Source organism: Camarhynchus parvulus, chromosome 25, assembly GCF_901933205.1.
Source record: "Camarhynchus parvulus chromosome 25, STF_HiC, whole genome shotgun sequence".
Taxonomy (NCBI): domain Eukaryota; kingdom Metazoa; phylum Chordata; class Aves; order Passeriformes; family Thraupidae; genus Camarhynchus; species Camarhynchus parvulus.
The window spans coordinates 3,137,353-3,155,631 of NC_044595.1; the positions used below are offsets into that span (position 1 = coordinate 3,137,353).

Consider the following 18,279-nt stretch of genomic DNA (forward strand, 5'->3'; position numbering starts at 1 on the left):
GTCTCCAGGCAGAATATGACACTAAGGACCAGGAAGAAGAAGTGTCCATTGTTCTTCTCTGGGTAGAAAACACTCACAGCTCCAGAGAACTCCACAGGAAGGTTACAGTCAGACATTGTCACCCAGCTGTCAGTGTGAGGGGGCTGTCCTGTGGCTAGGAGATGGAATGGAGCATAGGCAGCGCCAGCCAGAGCCTGCATAACCAACCTCCCCACGCTGGCATCTGCCTGGCCAGGTTTGGCAATCTTGAGAGGGGCAGGGGGCCAGGGGGGCGCCCCAGGGAGAAAAAACTCTCCCTCCGGTGTCTCCGTTGCTTCAGTGCTTCTGACTTGGTGTTTTGTTTTGCTTTGTTTTGTTTTGTTTTGTTTTCAAATGTGAAGACCTGAGATTGAGCGTGGGTTTTTCCCGTCTGCCACCGGACGCCACGGCCCAGGCTGGCCCACGGCATCACCTTCTGTCCCCTTCCTTCACCACGTGTAGAGGCACCTAAAGAGGGATGCAATTCCCGATACCAAGGCGTTGGCAAAGCTCCGAGCAACGCTCGGCACTGCTGGTCCCACTACTGGCTCCAGCTGAAGGCTCCTGCAGCGGTTCAAGGACCAGAGGAAAGTTCACAGAGACCTCATGATCTGTGTGGAAATGCTTCCCCTGTCCACGGCGGGGCTCAGGGGCTGTGTTTTAGCAGCTGCTTGAGCTCGTGTAAGGGGTGGGGAAGGAGGTGGAGCTGACCCCGATGGGGCTCTCAGACAGAGGTGTCTGGGGGGTGCCCACGGGCACACCAACCCCTCTGGCCTCCAGGACGGCGCTGAGCAGGCGCTGCTGCTGCTGCCGCAGCATGTCAGCCATCAGCAGGGGCAGGGAGTTGAAACTGGCACTGAGCTGCTCCAGCTTGGATTCCAGGCCACTGATCTGCTTCTCCAGGTCCTCACTGCGGTCATTTAGCTCTGTGATGAGGTCGTACATCACGTTCTGCATCTGGGGGGGGGGGGACACAGGGGACAGTTAGTACCGTGGCTGGAGGGGTTAGTGCCACAGAGCTCACCCCTTTAACCTTACTGAGAGCTGCCCCATCTCAGCCCACGCCAGCTTCTCCAAGGGTCCTGCCACTGCAGTTTGGCTCAGCTCACCCCTTTACCCCTTTCTGCCCTGAGAGCTGCCCCATCTCAGCCCACCCCAGCTTCTCCAAGGATTCTGCCACTGCAGTTTGGCTCATCCCTGGCCATCAAAGCGAGGAAACTCTGCTGGCCCTGTGCTGCTGAGCAGTGGTACCCCTTGCAAAAAGGGTTGCAGGGAACCTCTGGCTCATGAATGTGTATCTGCTGCTTTGCAAGGGCAGCCATCCCACAGCAGCTATTCCTTGCTGACATTTACTGAGCCGGAGCATTTTGCGGTCAGCCAAGTCTGCTTTAGTTATTCCGAGTGAAGAGAAACACTCAGTCTGGCCAAGCCACAGGGTTCCTGTGGGACTTGCCTTTGAGAGGTCGACAAGGGTGTTGGCTTGGTCACTCAGCTTCCTCTGCTCCATCTTCACGCTCCGTAACCTGGGGAGAAGGAAAGAGCACATGGCTGTACTCCCTCCCCTCTTTCAAACTGCATCTGGACACCTGCCTGCCTCTTGGGCAATGCAAAACTGCCCCCACAGCCCTGCCAGGGACAGGATCCTGGCTTATCTGGAGCTCAGTCTGCCCCCAGCCTACTGCACAGCCTCTTACTGGTGGATGGCTTGTAGAAACTTCCTCTGGTGCTTTCTGACTTTAGCGTGGTCGATCTTCTTCAGCAGCTTGGTGTGTTTGTAGATCAGCCACGTTTCCCTCAGGACGTTGGCTGCCGCGTTCTTGATCTGAAAAGGAAGAGTGGCTGCAGGTCCCCAGCCATGTGGGACCTCAGAGACACTGCCCTGGCTCTGCCATGAACCTGCTGCACATCCCCTGCCCCAGCTGGAGCGAGGCTCTGCACCCACACACTCTCCTGGACTGTTCCAGGGGATGCTGGGCACTTCAGGCAGTAAGAGAGGGCAGAGCTGTTGGCCCCTGCTGCACCCACATCCCAGTTCTGGCTCTTTGCCCACACACAAAGTTGTACCATAAATCTCAAGAATAAAAACCCCAAAGTTTTTTCTACATCAGCTGCCTGCAGGCTAGAGAAAATGCTGCATTTCAGGCTTTTTCTCAGAATTTCTAACATATTCTCCATTGCTATGCTGGGAACCTCCTGAGAGAGATCAGCAGGAGCTTCTGCTGGGCAGGATGGACAGGGGGACACCCATCTGGGAATCCTGGCAGGTCCCAGGTCAGCAGGTCCCAGTTGTGCTGCTGGTGCTGGGATGTGATTTCTGCAGCTCTGTGGCTGAGCCACAGCTCAGCTGCTCACTCCAGGAGCAATTGGCTGCTCTCTGCCTGGCATGGAGCCTGCAGATCCCTATCAATGGCCACTGCAGAGGGCCTCACCAGCTGTTTTGCTCTCCCAGCCTGGTCACACCAAGGTCCTGACTATTCCTGGGGTATCAGGGCTTTGGCTGGGGCTCTGCCCTCTGGGGTGAAGTGGGTGCCCTGCTTGCATCCCACCACTGGTTGCCTTTCCAAGGGCTGCACTGATGCTTGTTTTGCCACCATCCCCTCTAAAACATTCTATTGTGCAGAGCCCATTATATGACACACCCCTGTTGGCTTGCTGATGCTTTGCCATGATGAGGCTGCCAACACCAGCGACCTCCTGCTGCTCCTACATGCTACCAGGGATGTGACACCAGCCCTGGTGTGACAGTGACCCCACGAACACCCTGCTGCAGTCTCTCTTCAGGGGAGCCTCACAATATGGTTCTTATCCGTGGTGGACACTGAATCACTGAAATGCAGTTGTCTTCCTGACAGCAAGAGGAGTGAGATCATGCTCTGGAAGAGGAGGGAGTATGCTCCCAAAATCACCTCAATCCCTGGAAGAGAGCTGCTGCTCTTTGTCTCAGTGTAACACTTGTGCCTGCGCAATATCCACAGCACTTGGACAACTTCCTCAGCAGTGGTACCCACAGGATTCACATCCAAAGGTGCCAACACCTTCCTCTCCTGTTGTAGCTTCACTCAGAGATGCTGGCACCTTCTTCCACGGTGGTACCCACAGATCCAGAGGTGCTGACACCTCCCTCCTGCCATGGTAGCCCAAATGCCAGCTCCTGGCACACAGCAGTGCCCCCGTGGCACCTTACCCGCTTGGTCAGCTGTGTGTCCATCATGAAGTTGTGGACGTGCTTCTCAGCTTTGGTGAGCTCCAGCTTCCTGGCCACCACAGCCACCACCAGTGCTGTACATCCAGCACCCTGTGCAGGGACATCAGGTGGGGAAACAGTTTGTTTCTGTTTTGTAACACCAGCACTCCCACCCTCATCCTTGAGATCTGCAGATTACTAAAGCTGCATGTCCTCCCTGTTATCCTAGCAAGATCTTACAGAGCCTGGGTGTCCTTGGGTGGCTGGTGAAGGGCTCTGTATCTAACAGGAGAGGCCAGGGCTATTAGCAAGGTCAGCAGTGGTCAGTGGGGAGCCTGTGCCAGAGATCTGCCCCGTGCCAGGGCCCTGTGGGATGGGGAGCCCTCCACTCCCAAGAGAGGTGTGGGCTGGAGAGCAGTGGGGAAGCACCAGGCAACACAGGTGAGAGCAGAGAAGGGGCCCCAAATCAGGACCCTTCAAACTGGTGCCGCTGGGAACTCCCTTATCCCAGCAATCAGGGCCAGATGTGTGTGGCAGCCACCATCTCCAGTGCACATCTGTGCTGAGCTGTCCTTCCCAGAGCCTCCCTGCTGTGCTCCCGAGCTCTGCTCGTCCCAGCTGGGTCCCTCCCTGCCCCCAGTGCTCTGGCAGAGTGCTGCCAGCCTGGCAAGCTCTCCTTAAAGAGTCATTAATTAACCTGCTAGCCTGAATCCTTCAATGTCCTCAAAGGTCCTGCTGCACTCTCTGGCTGCCACCAGCTCTCTGCTCCTGGATGAGTGACTCTACCCCTGGTGCTGACTGCCCAGCAAAGCCTCCAACCCCAGAGGGCGTGGGGGGCTGTACTGGGGCTGGGGGGACACTTTGACAGATGGTGCCTCACTTCAGAGTCACCACAGGCTGGGGAAGAGTTTTGGGAGCCTGGAACTCCCTCAGCTGAGGCAGCAGCTCCTCCTCTGCTGGCAATTGCTGCATCACCCCCATCCACAGGGATTTTCTCCCACCAGCAACACCAGCCCTGCTGCATCTGGCCTCATCCAAGACACATCAAAGACTTGCAGGTGATACAGGATGAATTCCTCTTGGTGGAGCCTCCCCAGCTGATGGTACTCATGGGGTCTGCCCTAGCTGGGAGGAGGGATGGCTCCATCCCCAGGGCCTGGAGCTGAGGTGGGCAGAGCTGATGGCTGGGGAACATCTGTGAGGAGCCCCCAGCTGCTCCTTCAGCAGCCCTGGCTGGAAAGGAAAGTCCCACAAGCCAGGAGATCTCGTGGTGGCCTTCTCGGGGCAGGTACTCTGGGGCACTGGAACCTTTTGGCCAGAAGGAAAGGAACCCCTGGCAGATGAGCAGTGGAAGCCCGATGGGGTGAACCAGGATGGCCAAGGGATGCTCAGGTGCTCTTCTGCTCCCTGACTCCACCCTTACTGAATGTGGGTCTAAATCCACCCCAAATTCATCAGCTAAGACAACTCTAACTCCCAGGCTATGAGACCTCAGAGCTGAAGTCATTAGGCCTTGTACATTGACAAAACAGCTGAGAAACAGCCCCTGGTAAATTCCAGTGGCCCCTCCTGTGCCATGGAGACAGACAGAGCCCACAGAAGGGAAACCAGCTCAGCATGACCCTTACCATGATGCCAGTGAGCAGGCAGACGCCCTTGCCACAGTAGGTGTGTGGGACCATGTCCCCGTAGCCAATGGAGAGGAAGGTGATGGAGATGAGCCACATGGCACCCAGGAAGTTGCTGGTTACATCCTGCTGGTCGTGGTACCTGCCAGGGAGACAGGGACATCAGTGTCACGGCAAGGGACAGGGATGGATGGGGCAGGAATGGGGGTGCCTGGGCTCCCCCAGCATGGGCTGTGCTGGGCTGCAGGATTAACAGCACAGTGGGATGTGCCATAGAAGCAGTGGTTGCACAATTTCTGGCACTGGAAAACCCACATGGACAAAATGAGAGCAAAAACTCGGTGGAAAGGGCTTCTGCTTTCAGTCAGACCTGTCACCACATCCCAGTGCTGTTGTGTGTCCCCGGTGTCATGTGGTGCTGATGGGATAAAGAGCTGTGGCTCTGCAAAGGCTCTGACCACAGCAGCTGTCCCTTGGCATCCCCCCTGCATCCCTCTGGTGCTGTGGCACTCCAGAGGGCAGAGCTGCCAGCAGAACTGCTGGGGATGGATCCTGTGGAGCCTCTGGCACAGCTCTGCCTTTCAGGAACAGAGGAACAGCTCACACACACTCGAGACACAGCACATGTGGAGTGGCTGCAGCTTTGGGAATGCTGCAGATTTTCCAGGTCCCTGCAGGGGATGTGAGGTCAGTGACCACTCTGGCTGTCCCAGACATTGTGGCTCTTCCAGCAAACACACAAAGAGGGGCCCCAGCTGCCTCCAGCTCCCAGGGCTGGGCAGGCACAGCCAAGCCAGGCAGGTACAGCTCCCAGGGATGCGGTGCTGACTCCTGGCAGCCAAACCCAGCCCTAAGCTGGCAGGGGCAGGCAGTGCCTTTGCCCCACTGTGAACAGGATGGTTGTTCTCCTGCCTCCCTGGCAGCCTTCTCCCAGCCTCTTCACTGGATCTGGAGAGGGAAAACAGATGGAGCTTTTGGCAATCCCAACTCCAAGATCATCACTTGCAGAGCAGTTGGGTTTTCTCCTCTTCTGAAATGTTTTTCCCTCAGCTGGAGACTAAAATGAGGTCCTGGTGCAGGAGAAAGCACCTTCAGCCACGGTGAGGCTCACCCTGGGCAGGGTTGGCCAGGGGAGCTGGAGCCAATAATTCCCCAAAATTCCAGTGCCAGCAGCAGGGCACACACAATTATCCCAGAGTTAGCTAGCTTATGGGCTCTGTGGGAGTTAGAGCCCATAACCTCAGTGGAGCTCCCCAAAGTTCCAGTGCCAGCAGTGGAATTATCACACAATTATCCCATCCAGTGTCCTGTCCTGAGGAGATCTGAGCCCACCTCATCCCACAGGCTGGAATGTCCTGAGGGAACAACCCCAAGAGCATCATGCTGGACATGGGGGGTTCCAGGCGTGCTGGACAGAGGGACATTTTCTCCTCTGGGCAGCACTTTGAGCAAGAATTGATAAACCAGAGGGGTTGGCCCATGACACGGCTGGTGTGGGCAGAAAGGGGCACCGCTTTCTGTCATCACCCCCCTCTTGGCAGCCTGACCACAGGCACCCCCCTCGCTGACCAGCACCGGGCTCTGGCAGCCCTGAGCGTCACAGTTGGGACACTCCGGGCACACATTTGGGCTCCGGGCCCTCGGCTGCACCAGCACCGGGCTCTGGGCACACGTTGGGGCTCTGGGCACAGGTTTGGGGTCCGGGCACACATTGGGGCTCTGGGCACACATTGGGGCTCCGGGCACACATTCGGGCTCTGGGCACACATTTGGGCTCCGGGCACACATTGGGGCTCCGGTTGGGGCTCCGGGCACACATTTGGGCTCTGGGCACACTGGGGCTCCGGGCACACATTTGGGCTCTGGGCACACATTTGGGCTCTGGGCACACGTTGGGGCTCCGGGCACACATTCGGGCTCTGGGCACACGTTGGGGCTCCGGGCACACGTTGGGGCACACGTGCGCTCTGTCGGACCGGGCGGGCACACCGGAGCGGCGGGCGAGGTTGCCTAGCAGCGAGAGGAGCGGCCCCGCGGCGCACGGGAGGATGCTGAGGATGCTGAGGATGCTGAGGATGCTGAGGATGCTGCTGCTGCCCCCACAGCAACGGAGAGCACAGCTTGGTGCTGTTGTTGTGTTGTGATTTCAGGGTTTAGCCCAGAACCTCGGGTCCCTCTCTGATAATTCCCTGCCAGGTGCGTCAGTCACCTCTCCTTTCCCCTCCCAGCGCTGTCTGTCAGTCCTGGAATTCCAGAAGTGATTGGCAGATTCAAAGGATGCCCTCTACCCCTGGGGGCCATTGGGCCATCCAGGTGTCCTTTGTCCCTTTGTCCCTCCCCTCCTGTCCCTGCTTGGTGGCTCCCTGCCCCTTCCCTGCCCCTCTCCCCGGGGTTCAAAGGAGCAGCAGCCACGGGCTCAGGGAGTTCTGTTGGAGCTGGTGCTGCATTCAGAGGCCTGTGGGCCAGAATAAAGCTCTGGATCCAAACCCTCCAACAGAACCGACTCCTTTCCTTCACCATTGCCTTAAAGCTTCTCTGGCAGAGATAAACCTGAGGAGCAGCCCCTGGTATGGGGGGAAGCTCCATCCCAGCACCATGGGAGCTCCTGCAGGCCTGGACTTGTCCCCACGTGCCCAGCTGCAGCTCCCAGCCAGGCAAAAGTGTCTGTGGGGTGAAACACCACAGTTGCCGTTTTTTGGTTCAGCACCAAGGGCCAGACAAGCTCAGGCACGTCCTGTCTGGCTAGATTGGTAATATTCCAATAAGATGTGGCACCCCAGCCCCAGGACCACATCTTGGAGAGGCACCACCACCTCTAAACTGCCCGGGCCCAGTGGGTGCTGCTTGGGAATGGTGCTGCAAACCACAGCAAACTGTTTTCCAGTGCCAGTGGACAGTGTGGACGGGGGGACACGTCCTGGGTAGCCTTTGTGGGAGCTGTGTGACCCCCCCAGGGCTGGTGCATCCCCCAGGGATGTGGCATCCCTCACACACACAGCGTGTCCCAGGGGTTCTGCATTCCCCCAGTCCTGCATCCCCCAGGACTGACGCATCTCCAGCCCACCTGGGTTCTCTTCTGCCTCTCTGTACATTGAGGGAGGTGATGGCAACTGCCGATGATCTGCAGTGCCTCGTCTGCATAATTTCTGGGGATTTTTTGTTCCTGATAGTTCTTCATTGCATCTTCCAGCCTGAGCCCTGCCAGGTGTTGGATTACCCTCCTGTGTGTGTCCTGGGTGCCTGTCCTCCTGCTCCCTGCTGAGGAGGCACAAATCACAATTTCTCAAACACAATTAGGCAGTGCCTGAGCATCCAGCTCATAAGGAGAGCATCATTAAGGGAGGCAGGAAGGCAAATGCAGCCAGTAAAAGCTCATAAAATCTCAGTGTGCCGTCCCACGCCACTGCCACAGCACTTAGAGCTGCCCTAATGCCCTTTGCAGCGTGACCACAGCAACGGGTCCCACCCTGAGGAGGAGGGGGGTGCCTTCCTCTCACTTTGAAAGCAATCTAGAAACAGCCTGGGTGTCCCAGGTAACCCTGGGGTGCCAGTTGCTGTGATCCCTCACACCTCAGCCCCAAGGATGACACAAAGCTGCCACAACAGGGCAGCTCGCGGAGGACCTGCCCTCCCTTCCCCAGGTGCTGCTGGCAGCCTGTGGAGAAAACCTTCTGGCACAGCCCTGGGATGCCACCAGCACAGCCCCCTGCTTCCCTCAGCAGACAAAGAGTGGTGGCAGGTCCCTGAGAGATGGAGGTGCAGTGATACCCACCAGGCTGGTCGCCACAGCAACCCCGGTGCTGAGCACGCTGGTGCTGGCGTGATGCCATCGAGCTGTGGGTATGTCACCACAGTGTTGTCATGGCAGTCACTTGCAGCGATGCTGGAGCCTGAGCCAGGCCCTGTCACTCCCCATCAGCACCTCTGGGCCCTCCCCATACACAGCACCCAGCTCCCACCACTCTCCTTGTCCCCCACCCGTGCTCCTGGGGCTTCTGGCACCACCGACGTTCTCTTGCACAAGGACCCTGTGAGGACAGGGCTGAGCCTGCTCTGCTTCCTGCCTGTGCAATTTATCATCTGTAACAGCAGGGCTCAGCACAGGGAACCACTGAGGCCCCAACACCCCTCCTGCAGGCTGTTGGGACATCACATCTCCACTGAGAATTCCAAACTGCTGTGAATCCCAGACCACAAACTGCTGAGCTTCCAGAGCCACTGCACATCATCATGCATTCCTGACCTGCTGCACATCCTGAACTGCTGCACATCCTGAACCGTGGAGCTTTCCAAACCTCCACACATTCCAAACTGCTGTTTGTCATGCTCGTGTCCTGAACTACTGAGCATCCCAAACCTCCCTGCATCCCAAACCTCTGTGCATCCTCAACGTCTGTGCATCCTGAACCTCTGTGCATCCTGAACCTCTGTGCATCCTTAACAGCTGAGCATCCCAAACCACCCTTCATCCTGAACCTCCCTGCATCCTCAACGTCTGTGCAATTCCTGAACAGCTGCACATCCTGACCTGCTGCACATCCTGAACCGTGGAGCTTTCCAAACCTCCACATTGCTGTTTGTCGTGCTCGTGTCCTGAACTACTGAGCATCCCAAACCTCCATGCATCCTGAACCTCTGTGCATCCTGAACCTCTGTGCATTCCTGAGCTGCTGCACATCCTGAACTGTGGAGTGTTCCAAACCTCCACACATCCCAAACTGCTGCTGTTGTGCTCATGTTCTGAGCATCCCAAACCACCCTGCATCCCAAACCTCCTTGCATCCTGAGCCTCTGTGCATCCTGAATCTCTGTGCATCCTGAACCTCTGTGAATTCCTGAACCTCTGTGAATTCCTGAACCTCTGTGTATCCTGAACTGCTGCACATCCTGAACCATGGAGCATTCCAAACCTCCACACATCCCAAGCTGCTGTCATGCTCATGTCCTGAACTACTGAGCATCCCAAATCTCCCTGCATCCCAAACCTCCCTGCATCCTGAACCTCTGTGCATTGTTAACATCTGAGCACCCCAAACCAACAGGCATTCCCAAGCCCTGAGCATCCTGAGCTGCCACAAACCCCCAACCCCAGCTCATTGCAAACACCCTGAACCCCAGAGCACCCCAACCCCGCTCACCTCTCACACACACGGACTGTCCATGCAGCGATGATCCAGAGGGAAATGCTGAAGACCAGCAGCACTGTCCCAGGGCAGATGGTCATGAGTGTCTTCATGACAAAGCGGGTGTTGAAGTTGATCTTGTTGAGTGCCCCGATGCTGCGCGAGGAGGCGTCGGTGAAGAGCTTGCTGTGCAGCAGCATCACCCGAGCGATCAGGTAGAGGCGCAGGAACATGGGGATAGACAGGATGATGTCCACATCGGCCTCTGCCCGAGATGGTGTGTAGGAGAAAGCCAGGCGAGCTGTCCAGAAAAATTTGTACTCGCCAGGGATGGGGTGTATGGCACAGACCAGCATCTCCAGGCTGATGTAGAGGATGCGCTCGTACGTCATCGCTATCCGCCAGTCATCAGCTCCATTGTCGATCACAAAGAGCTGCCAGGATGCAAAACAGCGACCACACAGTCACCAGTGGCCCCACAACCTGCCCAGGGGAATCCCCAACCCTCCCTCCACAGGATCTGGGGGTCAGAGCTAAGAGGAGCTGGGTGTGGCTCAGCCAGAAGCGCTGGGGATGGATGGAGAAGAAAAACATGGGACTGAGTCACCACCAACCTCTGTGCTGCCCTGCTAGTGTGTGTCAGGGGAGGTCACCAAAACTTCAAGGTGCCTGGCCTTGAGCACACACCCAGGCACAGCATGGGGACAGCTCACTCAAAATGTGGCTGGCAGGAGCCCACCTCCCAAAATGTCCCCCTCATCCAGGCCACAGAAATGGGCGAGCCGTGGTGCCACAGAGCACCAGCATGGGTCACCCCAGTCCCTCTGCTCCTGGGGTTGCACTGATTTTGCTGACTGTGGTCACACCCTGAGTGCCAGGGCAATATCTGGGCAGTGAACACCACAGTCAGAGCATCCAGCTGCTGGCGGAGATGGGATTCAGTTGTCATGGCAACTGACAGTTCATCCTGGGTACAGCAGCTCCTCTGCCATCCTCAGTGATGGAGTTGGGGTCTCTGCAGGAGCTGGGGAGGTGGCAGCTCAGTTGATGCCACCAGAGCCCTGGGAGTCACCCAGGCAGGTGGCTCGGCAGGGGCAGTGCTGAGGCTGCCATTGGCTCCTCCCTGGTGTGACAGGGACACCCAGCAGGAGGGACGGGCTCGGGGCCTCTCTGCCAGCAGCACTTGCCAAAGAAACCGCCAGGAAGGGATCCAAGGGGGATGTGGCAGCTGGTGCCATTGTCCATGTCCTCAATCCTTCACTCATGGAGCGATGCTGGCTCGCTCACAGAGCCAGGGCTGGGCAGAGCCTGGGCAGAGGGTGAGAGGTGAGTGAGGAGCGCGGCCCCAGCTGGCCCTGAGCCCAGGAACAACCCTCCAGAGGCCCCAGTCCACCTGTGCCAGCACAGCATGGCATTTGGGGCTCTCCCTGGGGATGGCAGGAGCCACTGGGACTGACTCACGGAGTGGCTGTCCCAGCCACCTCCCTTTCTGTAGGGAAAACTCTGCTCCTTTTAGCTGCTTTGTTTGAGAAATTGTTTACAAAAATGCTCCAAGCTGTCAAGGGAGATCCTCAGGCATTTAGCAAGCTGACAGCCTATTCCTTCCTGGAAAAGGGTGTTAAAATAAACAAATTAGCAAGCGGAAAAGGCAGGAGCCTTTTGACTGCATGGTGGGGAGCTGCCATAGGCCAGGGAGGGGAAGGAGCAAGGTTTGGGCAGGATTCCCCCGAGCCAGCCCCTCTCTGTTCTGTACCTGTAAAGCATCAAAGTGGGTTTCCATGGAAACCTAGTGTGGCTCAGTGGTACCCAGGGGGGCATTTCCCAGCACATGCAGCATCACTGGCTCCAGCAGGGGAAGGAACAAGAGCCACCACATCTCCAGAAAAACAAAGGCCGAGAAAAGCTACCAAGGCACCTCATGAGGACTAAAGTTTCACCAATAGCCTGAACAGCTCCAGGCACTCCAAGCACAGGGATGAGGGGTCCCTGCCCCTCCACAGCACCCTGGCAGCACTGCCAGCACTGCTCTCCTTCACCTGTTGTGATACAACGTGGTGCTGGCACAGGATGCATGGCATGTGCTGCCCCAGGCACCAGAGACATCACTGGGGAGCTGAGTGATGCCTCAGCCCCAGAGAAACTGAGGCACAGGAAGGCCTTCAAAGGACTAATTAACACAGTTAATAGGATGATAGAATCACAGACTGGTTTGGGCTAAACAGGACCTTAAAGCTCATCTCATTCCACCCACTTTCATGGTCAGGGACACTTTCCACTACCCCAGGCTGCTCCAAAGTCCATTCAGCCTGGCCTTGGACACTTCCAGTGATGAGGCAGCTCCTCTGGACAAGAGAGGAAGAGGGAATCCTGGGGGAAGAGGCTGAAGTCATTGTTTCCCAGAGGCTGGGAGGTCTGACAAGTGCCATGGCCAGGTGAGCACAGCCCCCCACCTTGGCCAAGAGGTACAAGAAGTTGAGGATTTACAGCTCTGGCAGCCCCATTAGATTCTTGTTGGATAATCAGCAATTTCTTTATAACACTTTATAGCAGGGCAATGAGCAGCCAGCACAACTTTGTTTGGAGCAGATCAAGTGAAACTCATCTCATTCCCTGACTCCCAGTGTGACTGGCCTGGCAGAGCAGTGGGGTCATGGTGAGGTGCAGAGGGACAGCAGTGGCCCTTTGGCTCTGGCCAGGGCAGGAGAGGTGGGATGACCTGTGTGCTGCCTGGGTGGATGTTGTGTTTGCCCAACCCACTGCCAGGAACAACAAGCAGAGGAAACAGCGAGCAGGGAGGGCACAGCTCACCCGGCTGACCCCAACCACCGTCATCCTGGGGTAAATATTATTGCAGCAAGAAGCAGAGCTCTCCAATATTTGCATTGAGCAACTCACCCCCAGGCTTGGTCCCCACGGGGCAGGCTGAGCTGGAGTGGGGCCTGAGGCAGGCAGGGAGTGGGATGCTGCTGCCAACCCCTCCATGGCAAAGCCCCCAGCCCCAGGAGGGACAAGGTGGGATTGTGGTGCACTCAGGGCAGGGGCTTTGACATCCCTTCCCAGGATGCTCCTTCTCCTGCCTGGTGATTCATTCCTCCCAGGCCCTGAACAGGCTGGCATTGTGCCGAAGCACAGGGAAGCAGAGCTTTCCTGGAACAAACTGGGAGCCCTTTAACTTCCCAGGGAGGAAGAGAGTGTGCAGCCCTGATTAGGAAAGGATTTCTTGGCTTTCCTTGGCACTTTGACTGGCTTGAGCCCTTCCTGGCTGTAGTCTCCCCAGGCCACCAGCATATCTGCCCAGCACCTGGGGCTCAGACACACCAAGAAGTGCCCCTCAAGACTCTGACAAAGAGGAAGGATGCTCCAGGCTGTGAGCTCAGGTGCTGTGTCCCACTCAGGTGGTTGGCAAACCCCACAGCCCCCCCCAGCAGCCCCTCACTGGTGATGCCAGGACCTACCTGCACCTCCCGGGTGTGGTAGGCGATGATGAGGCCCAGCAGGATGACGGTGGAGAGGCTTATAAGGCATTTCAGGGCCAGGGAGAACATGGAGTCCTGCAGGGTGAAAGCAGGGAAGGCATTAAGGGGCACACAGCTGTGGGAGCCTGCTGGCACTGGACTCCACACCCCAAAGGAAATACTGCCCCCAACACCTGCTATCCCATCCTCAAAGGCACTTCTGCTGCTTCAGTTTCTCCCTAAGCAGCTTGACACAGCAGTAAGGGCACCATCAGAGCCATCAGCACCACTGGCACCACTGGTACCACCAGCAAAAACAATCAAAAACTCTTTTTTAATTCTGTTCTGCTGAGTGCAGTTCCCAACCTCCCCTCTGAGATGTGCAACACCAGTGCCCCAGCCCCATCCAGCCTGAGCCCAGTGTTATGGGATCCACACAGAAAATCTAACCAGACCCTCCAGCTAATTAGTCTTACGTAAATTAAGGCAGCCCCTGATTCCCTGATGGCTGAACTGGCTGTGAAAAGCAGGATTCACCTTTCCCTTTGGATGCTGCTTAACCCATGTGTGTGCCAGCCACAGTCCAGCCCCACTGACGGGGAGGATTGGCAGCTCCTCACCAGGATGTTTTCCCCAAACCAATCCCCTCAGCCGCCATCCCACACCTCCGTGCCACCCCAATGTGCTGAGGCCTGGCACACCCGGCCTGCCAAGGCCCAGCTCGCTCATGGCACCCAACCCTCGGCTCCCCAGCGTGCTGGCCCGGCTCTGGTCCGGCTCTGGCCCGGCTCTGGTCTGGCTCTGGCCCGGCTCTGGTCGGCTCTGGCCCGGCTCTGGTCTGGCTCTGTCTCTCTGCCCGGCTCTCCGGCTCTGCCCGGCTGGTCGGCTCTGGCCCGGCTCTGGCCCGGCTCTGGCCCGGCTCTGGTCCGGCTCTGGCCCGGCTCTGGCCCGGCTCTGGCCCGGCTCTGGCCCGGCTCTGGTCCGGCTCTTGTCCGGCTCTTGTCCGGCTCTTGTCCGGCTCTGGCCCGGCTCTGGCCCGGCTCTGGTCTGGCCCTGGCCTGGCTCTGGCCCGGCTCTGGTCCGGCTCTGGCCCGGCTCTGGCCCGGCTCTGGTCCGGCTCTTGTCCGGCTCTTGTCCGGCTCTTGTCCGGCTCTGGCCCGGCTCTGGCCCGGCTCTGGCCCGGCTCTGGCCTGGCTCTGGCCCGGCTCTGGCCCGGCTCTGGCCCGGCTCTGGCCCGGCTCTGGCCCGGCTCTGGTCTGGCTCTGGCCTGGCTCTGGCCCGGCTCTGGCCTGGCTCTGGCCTGGCTCTGGTCTGGCTCTGGCCCGGCTCTGGTCTGGCCCTGGCCTGGCTCTGGCCCGGCTCTGGCCTGGCTCTGGCCCGGCTCTGGTCTGGCTCTGGCCCGGCTCTGGCCCGGCCCTGGCCCGGCTCTGGCCCGGCTCTGGCCTGGCTTGGCTCCCTCTTCCCCATGCTCCTCATCCCCACAGGCTGTTTGCACGCAGAGAAGGGACTATTTGCTGTGGAGGCGGCACCGCATTGTTAACGACTTGGCTCTGGCTGTGCAATTGTGTGGATATAATGGCTGGTGCTAAGAAAAGTGCTGTGACTAAACACTACCATTAACAGGCAAGCTCCGGGGCAGCACTGTGCCAAGGTGGCTCTGGCCAGACCCTTCTCAGGGGCACAAACCCTGCGTGGGGCACCTGGCAGGTGTCACACAGGGTGTACTAATGCCTCCTGCCTGAGGAGAGCTGTCAGCAGGAGCCATTCCTGGATCCCGAACAACATGGGGTCTGGGCCGAAGTGGGGAAGGACCTTGGCACCCCTGGCACACGTCCTGCTGCACCAGGTGATGGCAGGATGCTTCACTCTGCTGGTGGGAGCAGCAGGATTGAGAGGCCCTGTCCTGCCCACAGTCAGCTGGCAGGCAAACCCTGGCTGCTGTGCCCTTGCTGCCCAGCCCAGCCCTGGCACCCTGTGGCTGGAGCACGTGGGGGCACGGCTGGGGCCATGGGGCAGGGCTGGAGCCGCACTGGCTGCGCCCCATCTGCATCACAGGCGCTCCCACACCCGCGGGCACGGCCCTGCCGGGGAGTTCTGGTTTCCCACCGGGGGATTTACACGCAGCTGCTGCAAATCTGGCCAAGGGGCCTGCAGAGGCCAGAGCCAGGTTCTGTCCTGCACCCTGTCTGTGGCTGTCAGCGCAATTGTTGGTGTGGCAGCGGGGCAGCAGCGTGTCACAGCTGCTGCATGGCAGCAGCGCTGACTCACGGGGTCTTCCCCAGCTGACACAGCAGCTCAGCGTGCCGGGGCCATTGAGCATGGCAGCGTTCTGCTGGTGAGGCTGGACAGTCCCCCTGGCGCCACACGGAGCCTGCCAGGGTGGCTGCGGCTCAACAGGTACCAGCTGCAGGTGGGGGATGGTGGTTTGGCTTTGCTCCTGCCAAAGGGAGAGTGGGAACCACCAGAAAAAGGCTCAGGCTTTGAGGCATCTTTCTTTCTCAGCGAGGATTGCAAGGATGCCAGCTTGGCACCAAGGCATGCCCCTGGCTCGGACAGAGCAGTGGAGCTGCTGCCTGCACCCCCCGTGCCCACTGAGCCGTGCAGAGATGGGGCTCAGAGCCCCCCAAACCAGGCTGGGGAGGCAGCAGGGACCCCCAAACCACAGGACCCCCGGCTGCATGCATCCCCTCCTCCACCTCCCGTGCTCGCAGTGCCCCCCTCGCTGCCGGATCGTGGCAGGAAGGGGGGAGCAGCCCCTTCCCAGCGCTCCTTCCCCTTCCCAGCGCTCCTTCCCTCCCCGGGCGGCACCGGGACCCCCGCTGGCTGCACCCCAGCCCCCTCGGCAGCAGCGCCGGCCCCGCTGACGCCCATGGGTGCTGGTGGGGGTGCCGATGCCTTCCCCCCTCTCTGGATAAGTATAAATAACATGACAGATGTCTATACAAAGAGTTATTCATATCGCTGCCAACCAGCGCAGCCCTGGGAGCAGGAGCTGGAAGGGACGTGGGGGGGAGAATTATAAATAAAAGACCCTGTCCTGCAAAAAAAAAAAAAAAAAAAAAAAAAAAAAAAAAAAAAAGAGGCAGGAAGGGGTGTGGAGGAGGAGGAGGAGGAGGGAGGGGGTGCTTCCCTGCACGGCCGGGGGCACGGTGCTGTTGAGGAGTGCACTGCCGTGCCAGCAACAGGCACCACAAACCTCAGTGGGCCGGTGCCTGCTGCTGCTGCAAGTGCCCGGGGCAGGACTGGAGGCACCAGCACAGAGCCCCTGCACCGCCAGCCGGGTGCTCACCCTGTCCAACACCTGTGGCTGCGGCATCCACCAAAGAAAGCGCTGGGAACATCCCTCCAGTCACCAGCCAGCCCGTCTGCCCCTGCTCCGCTCCAATGAGCTCCATATTTATCCCGCGGCACAGATGGGGCAAATGGCTCCACGTTCGCCCCACCAGCCCCGCACACACCCCCCGGCCCCGCCGGTACCTTGGAGTAGAGCCCCCAGGAGAGCTCAGTCTCAATGACCATGACGACAATGCCAAACATGCCGAAGATGAGCGCGTAGTCACTGAGGCGCTTCCTCTTCTCGAACAGTGCCCGGCGGTGCCCGAGGCGGTATCCAATGTTCTGTGCCTTGCGCTTGGGCCCCTTGGCAAAGGTGGTGGGGGCCGGCCGGGCGGGCTGGCGGCTGGGACGGTGGGCGGTGGGCGCATGGTTGTCCTCGCGTGAGACAACAATTTCGGGGGGTTCGCCGGCACCAAAGAGCTGCAGGGGTTGCGCCTCCGGCTCGGCCTCGATGAGGTTCCGTCGGGATGCGCTGAGTCGGCTGAGGGGCTTCATCACCCCGCCGCTGTACTTGCAGGAGCTCATGGCAATCTCGGTGAAGGGGTTGCTGTCCCGCCGGTGAACCAGAGGGCTGGGCTGCCGGTGCTTGCTGCTCGCCACCCCAGAGCCCGCGGGGTGGTCGCCGAGGTTGAGCTGGCTGCCGTGGCGGGAGGAAGGGTGGAGGGCGGCGGGGGCGGCGGGAGGAGGAGGAGGGGCCCGTAACGACCCGGGCGAGGAGTGCAACAGGCTGTGCTGGAGCGGCGGCAGCGCGGAGGGCGGCGGCGGTGACCGTTCATCCCCCGGTAACGGGCAGGGACACCGACCATCCTCCTCCAAGTCCCCCACGCCCGAATCGTGGAGATGCCCCGATGTCTCCATGACGGCGGTACCGGCGCCGCTTTCCAGGGCACCGGTTCCGCTTTACTCGCCACCGGCCCCGTTCGCTGGATCATGAATGGGCTCCGTTGCTCTCGCCGCTATCGCCGCCGCCACCGCCCCCGCCGCTGCCGCTGGCCCGGCCCCGCAGCGCCATTGGCCACGCTGGGGCTCCCCGCAGGCTGACATCATCCCCGCCCGCTCCCCGCTTTGGATCTCCCCCCCCAGCACACCCCCGGCTCCTGCATCTCTGCGGGGTCGTTCGGGACTTGTAGTGCACCGGGCTGCACCGATGGACGAGTCCCGAACGACCCCAAATCTGTTTAACCCATTGGGTTCCCCCCCGGGCATCCCCCCTCCTTTGATATGATCCCCTTTAATCCGTTTAGAGGCCGGGGATTACGAGCAGCAGCCGGAGCAGGTGTTCCCGTCCCGGGGTGGGTCACCCATGGACGGGGGGCACGGTGTGTGTGTCCCACGGTGTCCCCAAGGTCGGGCTAGAGCCAGAGTATGGGATATATACATACAGATGTATACAGGGCCCTAATCCCCCCTCAAAACCCCCAGCCCACCCAGGCACCCCCACCCCCAGCCCCTGCCATGCCCAGCTGTTGCAGGAGAGGAGCAGATGTGAGTGGACGGGTTTGGGAAGCAGATAATCTGTAGGGAACTGGCTGCTA

General features: G+C 59.3%; 1 protein-coding gene across 1 annotated transcript; it reads right to left on the reverse strand.

Annotated features, from left to right (window-relative positions):
• Positions 1–637: 637 nt before the first annotated feature.
• KCNN3 (potassium calcium-activated channel subfamily N member 3) lies at positions 638–17,706 on the reverse strand. Its single transcript, XM_030965310.1, has 8 exons — positions 16,886–17,706; positions 13,409–13,504; positions 9,969–10,387; positions 4,831–4,972; positions 3,203–3,313; positions 1,713–1,840; positions 1,472–1,541; positions 638–975 (listed from the first exon to the last, which is right to left on the reverse strand). Exons 1-8 carry the CDS (start codon positions 17,600–17,602, stop codon positions 679–681), a joined length of 1,980 nt encoding a protein of 659 aa, XP_030821170.1. The 5' UTR covers positions 17,603–17,706; the 3' UTR covers positions 638–678.
• Between the last annotated feature and the right edge of the window lie 573 nt (positions 17,707–18,279).